Source organism: Artemia sp. Qi Xiang Cuo, chromosome 8, assembly GCF_049724085.1.
Source record: "Artemia sp. Qi Xiang Cuo chromosome 8, ASM4972408v1, whole genome shotgun sequence".
Taxonomy (NCBI): Eukaryota; Metazoa; Arthropoda; class Branchiopoda; order Anostraca; family Artemiidae; genus Artemia; species Artemia sp. Qi Xiang Cuo.
Window position 1 is genome coordinate 21,011,101 of NC_142801.1, and position 19,512 is coordinate 21,030,612.

General features: G+C 38.6%; 1 protein-coding gene across 2 annotated transcripts in view; it reads right to left on the bottom strand.

The window, feature by feature from the left end:
* LOC148949235 (uncharacterized) overlaps window positions 1-19,512 on the bottom strand; it is a 93,417-nt gene that overhangs the window by 19,904 nt on the left and 54,001 nt on the right. For both annotated transcript variants that reach the window (XM_089092881.1, XM_089092880.1), the window contains exon 3: window positions 13,792-13,944. In XM_089092881.1, coding sequence (XP_088949007.1) covers window positions 13,792-13,944 — 153 coding nt within the window. The remainder of the gene's footprint in view (window positions 1-13,791; window positions 13,945-19,512) is intronic.

Below are 19,512 nucleotides of genomic sequence, written 5' to 3' on the forward strand. Positions count from 1 at the left end.
ATTATGTAGTATACAATTTTCATAGGATATCCCATCGGCCCGAAGTGGCATTGTATTATCGGATTTCCGGACTTTCATTTGCAAATCTATAAATGTGGACGATAAATCTATGAAGTAGTCTTCATTGGAATAAATTTGAAAGTGGATATTGTCGGAGAGGGGTTGTTGAGGATAAAATTGTTCATAGTATCCATGCTTGACGTTCACATCAACATTTCCAGCATTGAGTAGATTCAATGAGGCGGTGATTGAAGGTTGAGAATTCTTATGCGGTAGGTAGGACATTTTAGGAGAAGAAATCTTGTTTCGATCTGACAATTTTCTTCCTGGGACTTCTGGTTACACTACGTGTCGGCTTTTTCCTTCCTTTCTTTGAAAAGAGGGATGTATTACGCTTCCGACCTGAGTGGACTGATGAGTGATGCATTGTTTCTTGACCTTTTTAAGCCTTTACCATTCTCTTTTAATTTCTCGCCAAGGGTTCGCGCACTAGACCTAAGATTTTCCGAAGCACTTTTTTTAAAATCCTTGCCAGAGCCCCAATCGTATAGTGTAGAGGATGCAAAATCTGTCGCAGCCGGTACAAGATATTTTCTAGCCAGTGGTAGCGAAGAGCGAAACAGCTTATCAAACCAACTGCCAAGACCGTAGCCAGACATTGACGAGCGACCTTTGTAGTAGTCCATTCCATTGCCCTGTTGTCTTGGGCCAATAGTATTAACATAGCAGTCAATATCAGGACAAGTGAATACCACTTTTCTATTAGACATCTTGCAGTTGAACGATGGGTCGAAAATGGCATGTAATCACAGCCAAACCTTTTGAAATTGCTATGGGATCACCCAATTCGGTTCTTAGTGTTAACTGACAGAGTTCCAAATAGGACGTGTTTACGGGGATATACTGAAGATGCCTTATATTATAGTGATGAACATGTTCTTGATTGATTTTTCGTTCAAGAACTCGTAGGAGGGGAACATTTGAACTACCAACCCGAGATGTTTCCACAAATGAAGCGTAGAGAAATATACAAGTGTCTGTGGAGAAGGCAGGCGGGTAGTCAGCGAAAATTAAATAAGTGTTTCCGGCACTTTTACCATTGATTATATTGAGCTTAAAGCCAAGAACATCCTTTAGATTATCATTGAGAATAACCTTTTCACTGGCAATAGGTGAACTAATGTAGATCTTGACCTCCTCCTTAGAATAGTTGAAATGAAAAGCTCCTTTTTTACGAGCGGAAATTCTTTTATTAATAGAACGACATAAATCATTCATACCGGTGAGTTCCTCGTAGGGTAATTCAATATATGGATAATCCAACCAATTGATTTTTTGAATTTGTTCTTGATCACCTGGTGGTGGGGGCCAATCATATGGTCTGATTTTTATATCATATTTACGATCCTTTCCCGGGATGTCATAGGTATTTTTGAGAATACAATCGACAAGAGCCACTTCATACTTTCCGTCGAATTTGATGGTGGGGGAGAGTTTCGTCCAAAAATCACTTGTTCTGTTCAAGTCGTTGTAGAGAGGATCAGAAACGTTGGACATGAAAGTCATATAGAAATCATTGGGCATTGTCAATATCTTCAGCACTGACCCAAGAATCAAAATCTGAGTTGTATCCTAGCCAGCAAACAAGCAACTGTTTCTTACCATGGCGTGTACGACTCTTTAATATCTTTTCAATTTGATAAATTTCACTAGTGTTTCTAACTTTTTGCAGTTCATATTCATAAAAACCACCGAGAATCTCGTCATCTTTGGTGTCTCGCAGTAGATATGTCGTGGGCTCGGTGTCCAGGATTTTGGACACTTTAAAAAGTTCGGTGCTCCATAAATAATTCCCCTTTTCAAAAATATTGGTGGTTCTATTAATTCGAACAGTATCACCAATATTGAATTTCTTCTTCTTTTTCTCTTTTTCACCCTTGGAGTATTGCTTTAGAAAAGCATCAAATGTATTTTCATTGTAGTGAACATCCCGAGGGCTTGAGTTGGACAGAGATCGATGGGGTCGTTGATTATAAATCAACATGATTTTATATAAATCATGAATAAAAGCCGATGTATTTTTCAATGTGCAATATCTTGTAATTAATAGACGAATCGTTCTTATTAATCGTTCAGCCAATGCAGCATTTATCGGGCTGTGACTATGATAGAGTCTTGTATTATATTTCAAAAGAACCTTTTGCACATGGAGATTAACAAATTCACTACCACGATCCGGTTGAATTTTTCTATACGAATCCTGTTCTAGAATACTTTCAATGGCCCGAGCAACTTCAACACCTCTCTTTGACCGTAGTGGAATGGCATAGGCATAGCGACTAAAGATACTGATTGCCACTAGAATATATTTGTAAGGCGCATTGTGACGTTGTTGAAGTGCGTCTAGAGTTAAAAGATCCGTTTGCATTAAATGCAGCGGGGAAAAGGCTTTAGTTTGTCGATATTGTTTACTGCGAAGCCTATGATTCTTATGTAGTGTGTAACTCGGTTCATTTTCTAGATACTCTTTTGTTTTTTTCAATGTGGTGGTGGTGCCGGGCACAGCTTTGGAAAGTATTTTGGGGGAACTTAAACTTCCCGCTTCGCCAATATTTTCATAGACACCTTTCAAAACTTCATCCATTTTGAGCGTAGACATGTAGTGTAATGTCCACTCCCCTTTTGCACACTGGCGGGCGAATCAATTCGTCTTCGCTTTTGACTAGCAACCACAGGTATTGTAAAATCATTGCTGCTGCTGATAGTATCTTCAAATATTGAATCATCTTCTTTTTTAAATGGTGGTGTTGGAGGAGGACTATATTCTCTTAGTTTCTTTAGAATTTGTTTATTGCCAATAAGACTTTTGGGAAAGTTTATTGCACACAGAAAGGTGTATAGATTATCGTCAAAGGATAAGAGTCCTTTACGATTCGTCACCATATCACAAATTAAATCAACTAGATTATAACTTTTTCCCTGAATTATAATTTGTGTCCCTGTGCTCTCGACTCGAACTTGATCACCACCAGTTTCCAACATGAGATAAGATAATACTCTTTTACTATGTTCTCGATAGGTCAATGGCAATAGGTTTCCAATTTTCAATACAATCGAATTCAATTCCTTCTCCTTTGGTGCTGCTGCAGAATCTTGAGGAGATGTTTTCCTGTTTAGAGGGATCTGTGATGACGGCGGGTCTCTCACGATAAGGGTTATGTTTGTCCACACGTTGCAATGCATCTTGAAGTAAAAGTAGTTTTTTGTCATCGGCAATATTCTCATCATTAATAAATTTGCTTAGATTGTCCTCAAAATGTTCGATGGGCGAGAGGACAAGTTCAAATGGTGTCAATTTATAGGGTTTTGCCATCTAGAGAAAACTTTTTACAAGTCCTTCAATTATTGGTAGTAAAAGTGTGAAAAAGTTACCGCCTATTTGAAGGAGCCGTGTTCTTTTAAATTTTTTCCCAACGTTTTTACAATCCAAGGCGCATACAAAGGAACTATATTGCTTTGTCTGTTGTCTAACACCTTCTGGAAGTTGAGAATTGCCCTCGGTTAAATTTAAAAACAGCTCAAAGATAAGATTAATGAAATCTTTGTCAACACCATGTTTGAGTATAGCCTTCCTGAGCAACGGTTTTGAAGTGCTTAAAACGGAAAACAGATGCCGTTGTTCGTGTAGTTTCTTCAGCGTCATAATGGCGACTAATAGTCTTTTCTACTGTTCACCGGAAGATATACTGTAACTTAATTGTTGAAAATGTCGGTGACTACACGTAGATCCTCGGGATTGCTCTGATTAAGAACCAACAAACTGTAACCGTAGTCCTTGATAATCGCCTGAGTTTACGCTGACACTTTAAAGTTAGGGGTACCAGTTTATATCTGCTTCTTTATATCAATAAGCGGTCGAGAAACACGAATGACTCGAGAGATACTATGAATAGTGCAATTCAATGCAAGGGTTCGCATACATTTGCTCTGATGAAACAGATTGTGTAGAACTAGGGTAACGGAAATGTGTTCATGATGGGAGCGAACGGTGAACAGTTGTAGCATTTCCTGTGAGAACTGTTCAATGGATTCAGCCAAATCATCGATAATCAACCACGACTTTGATTCAATACTATTGAAAACATCAAGTCCTCGTATGAATTGTATTGGTATGGTTGTGGCAATAGCTTTTATTTTATCATAGGACTCCTGCCAAATACTATAGCGATAGTAGATTTTTTTTCGGTTTCTCCAAAAACATTTTATCACAATTTTGAGTTATTTTAGTTAAGCGTGTTGTTTTCCCCGACATTTAGGGTCCACACAGAAACGATCTGAAGGGTGTTTTAAATTGATACATGCTGCTGCTGACAACAGTCGGACTGCAACTAACTGTAAATCATATGTGCTCAATGAATAAGTAGTAATTTTCCCCGTAGATCCATCTATTCAAGAACAAAAAAAAACAATATTACAAGGCATCATTTATTTCGACACTTAATGAAAAAATATATTTGTTCAGTCAACATGCAAAACGATAAAAATAATAACACTTATTCAACAATTGACAAAATTTCATGGTCAACATGAAAACTCTATTTGCTCAACATGAACAACGATAACACTTTATAAATAAGCACTTATTGTCCATCAGCAGCACTTTTTGTCTTTAAACACTTTATGTACAATAAAAAACACTTTTTTTGTACAGCACTTTTCTATACAACACTTTTTTTGTCAACTTAAACACTTTTCTATACAATGACACTTTTTGTACAACATAAAATACACACACACTTGGAACAATAGCACAGTTGAACATTATGAATTTAAAGGTGGTGTCCCCCCCCCCGGGCCGCGGGGCCGAAGGCCGGCCGGCCGCGGGCGGGGCCCCCCCCACCCTGGGCGGCCGTGGGAAGGGACCCCCCCCCGGGGGCCGTGGGAAGGGACCCCCCCCCCGGGGACCGCAATGGAAAAACAATAGTTGTCGTCACTGCTACTGTAGGTTAGTTGAAGTTGGGTTAGATGAGGTTGAGTTAAGGTGGTTAGATTGGGTCAGGTTAGTTAATTTATGAAAGGTTGAGTGGTGATGGTTAGTTGGTTAGGTTAATTTATCCAGACCAAGTTGATTGCGATAGTCAATGCATTCAAATCGGTCTGAAATACGTTAGTGGCCGTGGGGTAGGACAGTCACAACATTCTCGAGCACATAGACTTTGTCTGATATACATGACATTGCATTCTTCTCCACTCTCACAGTATAATTTCTATACTGTAGAGAGCGAATTGCAAGCACTTGTGCTCTCGGCACTAGGCTACTTTCTACACACTCTCTGTACACGCTCATGTTAAAATTGATTTTTACAAAGTGTGTAGGCACCCCTTTACATGCTTTCTTTTCATCCCCACTATGTGTATCAACGCAATAAACTTTGGGGCCTGGGAACACCCCTCTGGATATCAAATCACTCCCCGTCTCTGATTTTAATAGTTGGCTGGGGGCTTGACGTTTCATCAGCTCGGGGTAGAGCGAGGTATTCCAGTTGGTGAAATCCATCCGTGAGCTGATGTGCACCCCATTTTGCAAATCACCCAATAAATCCAAATCTTCAGTCCCATTTACCTTTAACAGCAGAGAATCCGTATCCCCATAGTAAATTTGAACCTCCCCCTCCCGTGGCCAGTGCACCTTACAAACATTGTAAAAGAACGACAACATGAGCTTTTTTGAAATTTCTAGTACTGAACTGCTTCCTGCGATATTCTTGTTGAGTACCACATTTCGCTTTCGCCTGTGTAGAAGAACCATACCGACCTCTATGCTCGTGAACGATGTAAAATTGGGGTCGGTAATAATTCGTGCACACTCTAGAGGGTCAGTCACGACGTCGCAGCGAGATCTGTTCCGTACGCTTTCACACATTTTGCCAAACGCTGAATTTAGAATGAGCTTATACAGTTCCTTCTCCACCTTTGAATTTGCCTTAGAGCGTTTATCGACAAAGGTGTCGATAAACGTTTTCAAGTAGGGTCGCTGATTGAACTGTAGGACCCTGTGTATTTTAGTGATATTTAAACCGTTGCTCACCATCCAGTGCAAAAGCACATGGTGAACAACGATATTCTCTTTAGGGTCCAAATCAGCAATCAGTTTCTGTTTGAAGGGAGTCCAGTGCATCCCCATATCCTCAACCAATGAACGATTGTAGGGGCTCAGAGAGTCCCTGCTCACCGGCCGATTGATACAGGGAAAGACTAAATCTTTGACTGAGTCGTGAAGCGCCAGCGGAATGTGACCATCAACTTCAAAGAACCATCCTTGTGGACCATTGTCCTCGACGGTGGTAATGTCAGGGAACTCATAAGGATTCTCAAGCCATTGATAGTTCCCACATGGCAAAGAGTAGTGTGACATTGCCGAGGGGTACAATGAGTTCATGTCCAAGAACACTGCATTTGACTTTGCACCGGTGCTTTGTCCGCTTGGATCGGTTGACAAGATGCGGTCCCCATGAAAAACATACCCTCCCCTCATTGAACGCTCTACAAAAAGGTGTTGATCTACATCGGTGATTAGGCCTATTTCCTCCCTGCTAATTTTTAAAATTAAATCCATCACTAAATGGGGTGTAGAAAAATAATAGCCTATATCTAACCCGAACTCTGAATAGATTTGGTCTGTGTTCTTACAGACTATATCCAACAGAGTTAAAACGTCACTGGCCAAGTACAGTCTACAATAATCCCACCCATTTTTACAATCCTCCTTGGACCACACCCTCTTGGCAAACTCGTACTCCGCGGATGTGCATTCACTGTTGGTCAGTGACTTGTAAAAAGCCTCAATTGGAGGTAGTTTCTCCTCACTTAAGCGTGCGCCAGAACAGTAATAATCGTATGCATATATACCTTTGCAGGTCAACAGGTCATACATTTCACTGTCTGGAAAGTGCTGTTTAAGCAAGGGAAAGCTATCAAAATTGTCGCTTTTTTGCACTTGAATCAATTGACTCAATGCCTTGGGGAAAAAACTAAAGGAATCTAAAAACCTGATTTTATTCCAGCACGTACGCTCATTATCCACTACCTGCCATTTCAGTTCGAGAAGCAATAGCTTCTCGGCCGATTTGGGAATGATGTTGTAGGTAAATGAACTATTTACCCATGGACAATCTACTCCCCCTCCCTCCCTATGCATACGTGCCAGTGCTGTTAAAATAAATTTTAAATCATAATTGGAATTGTGAATAAAAACAGGGATAAAAAACTGCTGGCTAACCTTTAAATTATATGATTGATGCGCAACCCCTCTAAAATTACTACCCCCCGAGGATATTTCCTGCCATAAATGGTCATGATCTCTGACTTTCCCCCGCCCCCCACGGGTCGCGTTTGTCCCCTTATACCCCGCCGCGGCCAACTCCCCCGTACCAACCCCCCCGAGTTTTTTTTTTTTAAGAACGAGCCGATCCGTCGCAGACAACACCATTGGATAATGGGTATTTCTCAAACGAGAAATAGCACAATGAGCCGTGCCAATCAGTTTAGTCAACGCCTTGTCCATGCACTCGGGCCGCTCCTCCCCGGTTTCAACTATTTCTAACAACCGCATGATGTTAGATCTGTTTCTTTGCGCGTGGGCGTAGGACACTGCAAGAGCCTGATATTCTTTGACCCGGTTTGGATATTGAGGGTCATTCACTCCCACCAGCTTAGCTTCACAATCTAAAGATATTTTGTTGCACTGGAGAAGGGTGTTCTGGAAATTTTTAAAACGTAGAATGGCCCTATCCCCTGAAACCGTTTCCACTGTCTGGTAGCCGTGGCGGCTACAATGCCTCATGTGATTTTGTAACTTTAATTGACTCCAAAATCTGGAGAGACATGTTGGACAGTAGAAACATTCCCCCGTATGCTTCCCCGCTCCCAGTCGACTACGCATGTCAGTGATAGGATTAATGTGACCGATTGCATTCGGTTGACCCGGTGACGTGTAAAGCAACCAACCCCAGTGTTTAACCAAACCAACTGACGGGCTCCTACTGGGGAAAACCACCCCCTTCTTTTTAGAGCGAACCCCATCTTCAAATTCTGTTTCGCACTGTACCACAGTAACACCAATATTTAAGTGGGCATTAGCCCTTTAAAACATATCAATGGATCTTAGCGTCACTGGGTATTTCCCCTCTAAGCATGAAAAATCTACAACTGGGAAACTGGACCCCTCCTTCCCATGTATAGCCCATATGTCTAAATTCTTCTTGGTAGCGTCCCGAGCTAGAGGCTCGAATGCTGATATGATGAAAACATATCTGAAACACTTTTGACCTGTTTCAAAACAGATCTTCTGGACACCTTGACAACCCTCTAGATCTGGATTATAATTTAAAACTACTGCCCTTTCCCCACCCCCTCTTAAAATAAAATCTTTCTTTATTTTACATATGTTAACGCTTAAATTTTCAACAAATAAAACGACAGAGATAAGTACATGTTAAAGATATTTGTAAAATTGCTCTAGAATATTATCCAAACCCATCACAAAAACTCAACAAAATTAATCCTCATACTGATAACCCCCACGCCTATATGACTGTACAAAATTATAATAAACTTCAATATTCCCATAGTTTACATCGAAAAACGTTAGATAACTGGAAACATTAATCGACTCCGTCCACCCACACAACTGAATTTGATTCTCCAGAAGTGCACGAATTTTGTCTACATAGTTATGTACAATTTCTACAGGATCAAAAACAAAATTTCCCGCCATAAGTGTATTAAAAGGGTCCCCAAACATTGCAGTGAAAACAACTATATTATTTAAAATTCTGTTGGACAGCTGAAAGTCTGGGAATGGCGTACCCCCCGCCCTCGCGTGTGGCTTAACCCCTCCCCCCCGCGGGTCCAAAATATCTGGCGAATGCTCCACTTCAGTTGTTCGAAGTGGAGTCGTTAGGGTATAGGAGGTTGGGGGGTTCCCTGTAAAATCATTTAAAATTTTTAAAGTATTAGGGCTCAAGTCTACCAGCACAACAGTGCTACTATCTACTTTAAAAAAATCAGCAAAAAAATCATCAATATTATAAGGTACTTCAATGCTATCGTCCCATGTTAAATTGTTGGGGGACTCCACGTGTGCCTCCTCTTCTTCTCCTTCTTCACTGGACGGTGAATATGGGACCAATGCTCGCCCAATCTATAAATGAAAAAAAATAGCTTATTTTCAAAGTGTTCAAATCATCCCCTACTGCTTTTAAAATTTGAATTATTATTTAAAGTCAAAGTCAGCGCTTAGTAGTAGTAGTAGTAGTAGTAGCAGTATGCACATAGTAGCATTTCGTTAATTCAACTGAAAGAAAATCCAATTTAATATAAGATATTTACAATCTAAAACGCCGTTTTACATGTAAGGCTGCAATTTGATTTTGTTCAAAAAAAATAGTTTATTTTCAAAGTGTTAAAATTTTTTTTTTTCGGCGCTCCCCCCAGCGCCCCCCCTACCCTGGCCCCACCGTGCGGCCTGGGCCACCCTTGGTACTTCTTGGAGCCACAACGCATCCCTGTGGCACTTCTCGGGCCCCGCCTCGCGCCCCACGATGCGGCTCTAGCCCTTGGCGCATCCCTGACCCGTGGCGCGTCCCCCAACCCTCCCCACACCCGTGGCGCACCCCTGTGGCGCTTCTCTGACCCGTGGCGCACTCCTGTGGCGCTTCCCTGACTCGTGGCGCACCCTTAGGGTGCTTCCCAGACCCGTGGCGCTTGTCGGAGCCCCAGCGTATCCCTGTGGCACTTCTCGGACCCGCAGTGCTTCCCCCAATGCTTCCCCGACCCACCGGCTCCGTGGGTCCCGGACATTTACATATTGTCTAAAAAAAGTTGAAATATTTCTAAGTCCGTTTTACAGGTTCGGTGAACACATGAGTTGTAAATTATGGAGGTTAGATGAACGAGTTTGAACTTCAAAATGTTGAGAATTGTTAATTCACTTTCCCCATACACTTCTTATGCATTAAACCGCTATGTTTTGACATAAAGCACCCTGCGCGAGGTTATAAATAATTTTGGCATCTCCTTTCCCTGTTTTACATTAGCGGTTTTTAGTCAATCACGGTTTCAATGGCCTTTGCGTAATTCTGTGTCTTCTGAAATAGCGGAGAACAAATTTTCTGTAAAATTAATATTTTAGGACATTGGAGTTCTTTTATTCTATGTAAGAGCGAAACATGGCACAATAGAAATATTCAGTTTAAATTAGAACGACAATATGTGACAGATGGGATAATCTCTCTCAAAATTATGTGAAAAAGAGCATTCACGGAGTTTCAAAGGTACCTAAAAATATATGTGATAGCAATAGAGAAAATAGTAAAGATTAGAAAAAATAGCATTTTGAGTTTCAAAGGCAGTGATTATTAAGAGAAATTACCTAAAAATATTCGCTTATGAAATATCGAAGCGATAGCAAAGATTAGAAAAAGAGCGGTTTCTCTGCATAAAAAATTACATTTAGATATGTAATAGGGGTTTATATCTCACAGAGATATGTTTATATTGGGATTGAAAAAGAAAAAACATTGGAAGAAATAGAAAGGTAGGAAAAAAATACTCACATTTGCATATCCCGGCTGCACTTAGGCGCCAGATGCCCCGGGTAGTGCAAGTTGGAGGGCAACCTCACACTCTTGTGTAATTATGGCAACACTATCAGTGGCTTGCATAGATGTGGTGGTGGCGGCGATGTCACTGGCTTGTACAGATGACCCAGCGGGGTTCACCATCCTGTGAGCAGTCGCCCATTCTATTTTTTGTTTTTGAACAGACTGTATTGCTGTCTGCATGGAGGACACAGGGGGTTGGTAAAGCGTGGCTCTGGATGGTTCAGCTCGTACGGATGGTATAGATGACGTGGGGGCTTGGTGTAGTGCACCCCTGGTTACCCCAGCATACCTTATGACGGAAGGCCGTGATACTCCTACAAGAGTTACTTCATTTAGCCTAGCCCTCTTGCATGGTGGGTGGCATTCTTCATAATTGGCCTTAAAAAGAAGAGAAAAAATTAGTATCAAAATAATTTGCCCCTTTTTTTACAGAAAGAAAGTTATCATCCATATAATTTTGTCTAGAAAAGGCATTTATCAATAAGAAAGCACAACGTAAAAAATTTCGTGAAATATACTAATTGCATCCTTTTTTTGAATCTGAGAATTACGACTCACTGAGCCGTTCAAAAAGCCGGCCTAGTTTATATATTTATCACACCCCCAGAAAAACAGCCCACGGACAATAACCCCCGTGGAAAATATCCCTGAGAAAAGACATGGAAAAATACCCCCTCCATCCACCTAAATTTATGTTAAACAGGCGAGTCAAGTTCCGCAGCATAAATCGCTGTGTCTATTTATTCAACTCACCCCTCTGACTTTTCTCTTAAAGAAACAGTTTTTGTTCTCATCTGACTTACTGTATTATACATAATCATTGGTCCCCTCCCCCTTTCGCAACGGTCTAAAAAAGCGTGTGATAGCCGAATTTGAAAATAAAGAGATTTCACCGGTTCTCCAAAAAGAGATTGTATATGCCTGCGCTTAATAAATTGCAATTGTCTGCATGAGACCGTTTAATTTGACAGGAGAAAAACATCCCATTTTGATCTGAGAGACCTTTTACAGGAAGTGCTTTAAAAGGGGTGACTGCTAATTTTAACCACGCACTGGAGTCTTGTGTCAAATCAGAACGGCATTTACATTAAAAATTGACAGAAGTCAGTAGACACTAAATCACAATAGAGAAAAGTCAAACTTTAACGAAAAGAAAATTATTTCTTTTTGCGAGAATTTTGGTTGTAAAACAAAGGGGGATGGGGTTAGGTTAAAAAGAATATATTTTATGTTTTCCATTGATTATAATGATGTTTGTATGGTTTGGGGGGGGGGATTTGGGGTAAAGGAATATATTTACGTTTTAGCTGAATATACTGGAGGATGTCCAATGAAAATTTGTTTGAAAATAAAAAATGTACTTACATGGTAAATTGAAGTTGCCAAGGCTTCAAGTTTATCAAATTTATCCATTGTTGTTTACACAGCGTCAAAATACTTTCTGATAATTGAATCACATTGCATGTCCGTTATATACGAAATCTCAAGGGTGAATTGTTATGTAACGGGGAAAATCATATGTAAGCAGCCCTCTGATTGGCTGAGAAGGAGGATGTATCCGACTCGCTGATTGGCTGAGAAGGAAACACGGGATCTAACTGTTTCCGGGAAAGTCATAACATTTGGCTCGAGAGCAACAACAACAAATACTATTTCTGGACACCATGACATTCGCCTCGAGCATGTACATGACCAAAACAACAACAAATACTATTTCAGGATCATAACATTCGCTGAGAGCGTGCACTTACAACAACAACAAATACTATTTCTGGACACCATGACATTCGCTGAGAGCGTGCACTTACAACAACAACAAATACTATTTCTGGACACCATGACATTCCCGATCGATTACGCAATCAAGTTCTCGGAAATTCACTTCCCCCTCGAGTGCTAGATCAATAACATTGTTCCCGTTAGAATTCAATGCGCATGTTCAACCTTCGTTCCGGAGTTATTACACATAGAAACATCAAATAAATCGACCTTGGAAAAATAGGTCATTGACCCCATTAACCACGTGTTCTCCCTAATGCCTCTATGCCCTTATATGGTGTGCTGTCAGTATTCTATGCCCATATTTGGTGTGCTGTCAGTATTCTATGCCCATATTTGGTGTGCTGTCACGAGTATAAGATAGCTCTCTACTTATGCTATTTTGACAACCTGGGCGCCGTTAAACTCTTTTGATTTAGTTCAATAGTTATAGTAGTAGTCGTAGTAACCGTTTAGATTCAGTTCTAAATTCCCTCATCATTTCCTGAAAGGTTCACTTAATACTTTTATCCTTTTTGGGGACACAGGATCAAACATGTCCCGATTTCTCAATAACAAAACTATATGCAAATAAAGAGCAGCTAACAAAATTTTGAGCCCTTGCCTCAAAGGCTCTAGAGGGGGGGGAGGGTCATGTCATCCCAGAAAGCTTATTATTGGACCTTTCAACTATTTTGAACAAAGTGACTGTATAAAAATTTTGAACGAATGTAATTTGGGGGAGGGCAGCTAAAAAGGGCGTGGTGGCCTTGCTGGTTTCCGGTCATAATTGCTCATTAACTTTCTAGAACTTTCAATTTTAAACCAAATGAGTCCCTTCCAAAGTTTCATTGGAGCTTTTTTATTCTTCATTTAGACAGCGCTGTTGCGCTGACTATGATGCGCACTTTTGATTACTTTGAAAAAGAGACACCAAAAGTTAGAACTTTTAAGCTCAAATCAAATGAGTCCCTTTCAAAGTTTCTCGACAGCTCCTTCCATGCGAAGCGGCTTGGGAAAGAAACAATAATACATTGCAATCTTTCCGTTCTTTACTTAGACAGTGTTGTTGCGCTGACTGTGTTGCACACTTTTGTTTACTTTGAATGCTCTTGATTAATTTGACATATAGACACCAAAGATCTTTAAGAGTCCAATTATGGCTTTTTTAAGCATTGAGCTTGCTGATATAAAATTCAGCTTATCGATAAATAAAACTTTGTGGGTTAGATTTCATTCCTGCTTGCTTTGAGCTGATGCTTTTTTACAGCTACCGCTTACACAACGAATCTCAGCCTACAATGGTTTGTATTAAACAACTAGGCGAAAATTTTGAAAACTGAAATAAAATAAATAGCCTCAACCTTACCATGCAAACTCCCCCAGACAGATCCAAATTTTCAGGAAAAACGGCGACGTCTAATAAGCAAAAGGCTCCTCGCCAAAAGAAAACTGTTGAATAGCCAACAACAATTATTCCAAAAAAAGCATCGCAAATGCAAGCACTAAGATTTGAATTTGCCTAGAAAAAACTTGCGTATTTATTATCTTTCCTTTCGAGAGCAATATATAAGACGTGGGCCTACTTAGGAATTTTGAAAGGGAGTAGCCAACCACGGTAAAAAACTAAAAGGATTGAAAACCACTCACTTTGAGGATCATTAGTTCCTCAAATAAACAATAGCTTCCAGGTGATATCTAGTTTTTTGATTTGATTTATACTCATAATTTATTGGAATTTGAACTTTGGAGTAAACTGAAGTTCATAGGAAGCACGTGACTCTGACACTCAAATGACGCTCAAAACTTTACAGCCTCAAAAAGAAAAATCTTGTCTATGTGCTGATGCTCGGTGAATCCCCGAATTGCATTATGCTCTTGACGGTAGTTATTATTATTTAAGCATGTTTTCCGTTTAATGAGACAAAGCAGTTGAGGCGCAGAAGTTGATATAAACTCAGGAGTGGGGGAGATAAATAGAGAGAGAGAGAGAGAAAAAGAGGGAGAGAGAGGGAGAGAGAGAAGGGGAGAGAGAGAAAGAAAAAGAGAACGAAAGAGAGAGGAGGAGGCGAAAATTCAACACATTTTACTGTTGTTATAGAGAGCACCAAAATTAGCAACAGTGTCATAGGTAAAATAAACAACAAGAAAAAACTAAAAATTTCCAATGTGACATCGAAAAATCAGAATACATTTATATTTATTATTCATTTTATTACAATCTCATGGGTTGTACAAAAAGTAAACTATATAGAACTTGGAGAATACGGAATCTTAACTTACAGATGTGCTCTGGCATTTAGTATTAAATATTGTTCTTAAACCAATCATGTATGCCTTTTGTAGGCTATTGATAAGCAATTTTACCTACTAAGCGATATTACAAGCTATACGAACTAAGAAAATCATTAAATATTTGCATTTGGCTGTAGAAAATCTGTTTGCTTCTCTGTCAAATTGTAGATCGCACGAAAAGCAAAGAATGTGGAGCATTCACTTAATTTACTTATATTTTATAGTATAGTGAACTAAGGCTAGAGACGCATTACAACTTACAGGCTAATGTTCTATGACCTTAATTTCATGTTCTATGGCCTCATATTTTTGAATTATCAACTTAGCGTCATTTAGGTGTTACGTCAATTAAGGCCTTCAATTTCGTTAAGTTAGTAGAACGTAGCCTTACTTTTAACACCATTTTGTGCTGCACCTTTACAAATGAACACCCAACCTGCCAAAAGCTCTTTACCCATTTTAATCGCTAGGTTTTGTGCATCTGCTTAACCGTCACCCTAGGGCATCTATAAGTTGTTTTGTACAACCCCTTAGGTGGATCGTAAAATAACAATGTGGACCATGGGCGCTGGAAGGGGGGGCATGCCACCCCTCTGAAAATTTGGGACTATAAAGTCCCAAATTATAGGGAAACCAAAGGAAAGAGAGCAGAATAGGGAAAAACCATAAAAAAATGTTTGTTGCCCCATTGTTGGCTGCCTGCCACTAGATTGTGACCCTTAGTATGGAACATATAAATTCTAAATTGTGTTGAGTGACCCCTTTCCAGTTTTCCACAAATATTTTTTCTATACGATTTGGTTGGAGTAACAAAAAAAATCAAATTCTTCATAGTAATGAATGGTAAGTAAACAAAGATCCTTGTCAATAACGAAAGTGTAAGAGCCTAACTATTGATAACATTCAATAAAAAAATCAGCTTTTTACGGTGATCTTAAGTAATTATTTGTTTATTAGTAATTAGTGCCGTTGTTAGTGCAAAAGAAAGTTCGTATAATTATAGAAAACAAAAGGAAAACAACTTAATAAAGAGCAATTTCAGGAAAAATGTGCTGTCAACTTTCGCTTGCATTGCAAGAGTACCCATGAGCTGATATATGATGCCACTATAATCAGAAATGTTTCCCATGAACGGAATACTGGGAATTTTCGTATTTTCCCTCTGAACGGATACGTTTTTTTATGTTTTATTATCAATTTTTTTTCCCCAGGAGTGATTGTATTTATTTAGTTGTCACTTTGAAAACAATTTAATTTTTTACAGTTATGAAGTATAAAGGTGTCAAATATGTTTTTTTTTTGTATTCAAAATTAAATTAAAATATTGAATTAAAAATTTTTTATTTGATTTTCTTAATCTTAGTTTTAATCTTTTATTTTGAACAAACTGCTTTGATAATGCGTTACTTTTTATAAACAATTGAGTCTAAAGGGATTAAATATTTTGGTGTTTGATAACCAAATTCAAAACTGTCGATATTGTTAAGAAACATCCTTCCAACGCTTCAGCATTGGTCAACAGAACTGAATGCTGGGAGTTTATATCTTAGTTTTTGTGAGTAGACTATTGTTTTGTGTATTTTTTGCAATTAATCACTTTTTTTATTTGTATATACTTTTACTTTAATTGACATACTTTTTCCATTACCTTTAGAAAAATGTTTGTCTCTAAGCATCATTAAGTAAAAAAAACAAAGTTTTTTCAACTGAAAGTAAGGAGCAGCATTGAAACTTAAAACAAACAGAAATTACTACGTATATAAGGGGGTTGCCCCCCTCCTCAACACCTAGCTCTTCCCGCTACAGTTTTCCGGCATTTTAAAAAAGTTACTTATCGTTCTAATTAAACGACACTTGTGTTTCAGGAGTTGTTTTTAAAGAACCGTGACAAAATTTAAACTTTAGCGTAAAGAGCAAGGTAATGAGGAGAGGGCAACCCCCCTCATATAAGTAATAATTTCTGTTCGTAATAAGTTTTAATGTTGCTTCTTACTTTCAGTTTAAAACTTGTTTTTTTTTAACTTCTGATCGTTTTTTAAATAACGTCAGGATACCTGGCTCCACCTCCACGGAAAAATCCCCCTTCCTACAGAAATATCCTCTGGCAACTCAATCCTGGCGAAAATTTACCTAGGACAATTATCCTTAACATCTCCACACCTAAAATTGAATCGGTAAAGAGAAAGCAAGACATAAAGAAATTTCGTATAGGAATAGTGTAAAATTTCCCCTGAAAATTTCACCCCTGGAAACTTCCCTCTCCATGGAAAATTCTTCCCGTGCAAATCCTCCCAGCAAAAATTCGTCTTCCCCTCCCCGCCAGAAAAATATATGCATACTTCCCATTAACAAATAAAACAATGGGTAAATCTTATAACTTAAAAACCTTTCCAAATGGGCTGTAGGGGGCGATTTTATCTCTAAAGACATAGTTATTGAGCCTTTCAACTATGCCGAAGAAAAAGTTATCTCCAAATTTTGATCGGCCAATTTTGGGAAAAAAGTGGCACGGGAGGGAGTCTAGTTGCCCTAAAATTTTTGGGGTCACATAAAAGGGGTACTAGAACTTTTTATTCCCGTTAGAATGAGCCCTCTCCCAGCGTTCTAGGCCCACTGGGTCGATACGATCACCCCTAAAAAAAAAAAACACAAATAAACACGCATCCGTGATCTTTCTTCTGGCAAAAATTCCACATTTTTGCAAATATGAGCATGGAACCTCTACAGGGTTCTTTGATACACTGAATCTGATGGTGTGATTTTCTTTAAAATTATATGACTTGGAGGGGGTCTTTCCCCCTTTTTTCGAAAATCAGACACATTTTCTCAAGCTCGTGGCTTTTGATGGATACAACTAAAATTAATGAAACTAATATATTTGGAAGCAGCATAATAAGCCAATTCTTTTGATATATCTATTGGTATCAAAATTCCGTTTCTAAAGAGTTTTGGTTACTATTGAGCCGCGTAGCTCCTTACTTTACAGTTCGTTATCACGAAATGTTTGATTACCGATCAAAATCCAAACAGAGATAATTAAAATATTGATCGTTTTTCTGCGGTACCATAAGTATTGTATTCATAAAACTTTACAGTTTCATGAAATGTAGTTAAACAAATATAAAAGGCTTTTCAACTAAAGTAAAGAGCAATTTAAAACTTAAAACAAATATAAATTACCCTGTATATAAGGGGGACTGCCCCCTTTTGAACACCTTGCCCATTGAACAAAAGTATTTTAGTGCTTTGCAATATCTTATCTTTCCAATGGCAAATTTTCTTTAAAAATTCGGAGAAAAAGCCAAACTTCACATTAAAGAGTGTAAAGAGTAAGGAGCTAAGAGGAAGACAACCCCCTTAATACATAGAATAATCTGTTCAAATAGGTTTCAAATCTGTTCCATGCTTTCAGTTGAGCATCTCTTTTTTTATTTAATTTTTATTATTATCCAAATCATACCCAGGCCTAACCAAGACGTAATTTGTGGCATCGGTCCCTTAAGTCCCTGGTTAATTGCTTTTCAAATGTGTAGATCAATAATTGTACGTTGATTAGTACCGTCCTACGTTTAAATTTGCAATTTCATTTAATTGCAAATTTCATTTGCAAATTTAATATTCATATTAAATTTGAATATACTTAAAAATTGGCGATGAATACTAATTATGGTGAAAAGTCCTTGTTAATATTACTACTAAAGAATTGCGGTTGGATGAAAAGGAGTATTATTGTTTGTATGGATGAGAATTATGTGATACTTTTGATCTTCTACATAGCTGAAGCCATCACAACCTCTACAATAGAATTTTCTTATCGATAAATAAATTACATACATTTTTTAAAATACATTGAAGTACTTCATATAAATAGAAAAAGAAAATAACACAATTTGAAATGGCTGAAAACTAAGCTGCTAGCAGTATTTGCCCCCACCCTCAAAGAAATTTCCTGGCGGGACTGATGATGACCTATCTTGCCTATTCCACCTCTGTGCAGGTAGATATGGGAATGCAATATTTTAGCTGCACAGAGAAACAATTTAATTAATTCTTACTCCCCTACCTCTTTTAAATTTTATCTGAAGCCTCATGCACAGTAAGCAGCTTGCCCATTAAAATTACTTTTTTAGGAATCTAGACTTCCCCCACATAAACAATGACTCACCCCCGTTCATTATAGCTGATACGCAATTACAAATCACCAAACATAGCCTAATTTCATTACAAATAAAGCGAATCAACTTGGTTGAATCCAGTACTACCACCATGTGGCATTATTTCTTTTGCAACTGGGAAGCCTAAAATAAAGTTAATGATACTTTTAAATTAATTAGCATCTCAGAATTTGAAATTGATTGCAAATTCATCCTCTTCAGGGCAAAGTTGTAGTTTGGTGCCCTAAAATAGCAAGAAAACAAGGCATTCCCCTGGCCCAGTCTGTATGGTCATTTAAAGAAGAGCGTTAAATTTGCGTTTCAATGAGCTCCCTTCCAATTATCTTGGATCTTCAGTTTGATACAGTCACCCCTGGGGAAAAAAAAACAACAAATAAACATGCATCGACGATGTTTCTTCTGAAAAAAAAAAGAAATTCCACATTTTGAAGAAGGAGCTTGAAACCTTTATCGTAGAGTTCTCTGATATTATGTATCTAATAAGGGGATTTTCAATAAGATGCTTGCTTTTTTGGGGGCGTTTCCCCTTCTTTTTAAAAATCAGGCAAATTTTGGTTTTGGGTGGATAGCAATAAACTAAAAGAATTTAGAATCAGCATTAAAAGCCAATACTGCCGGTG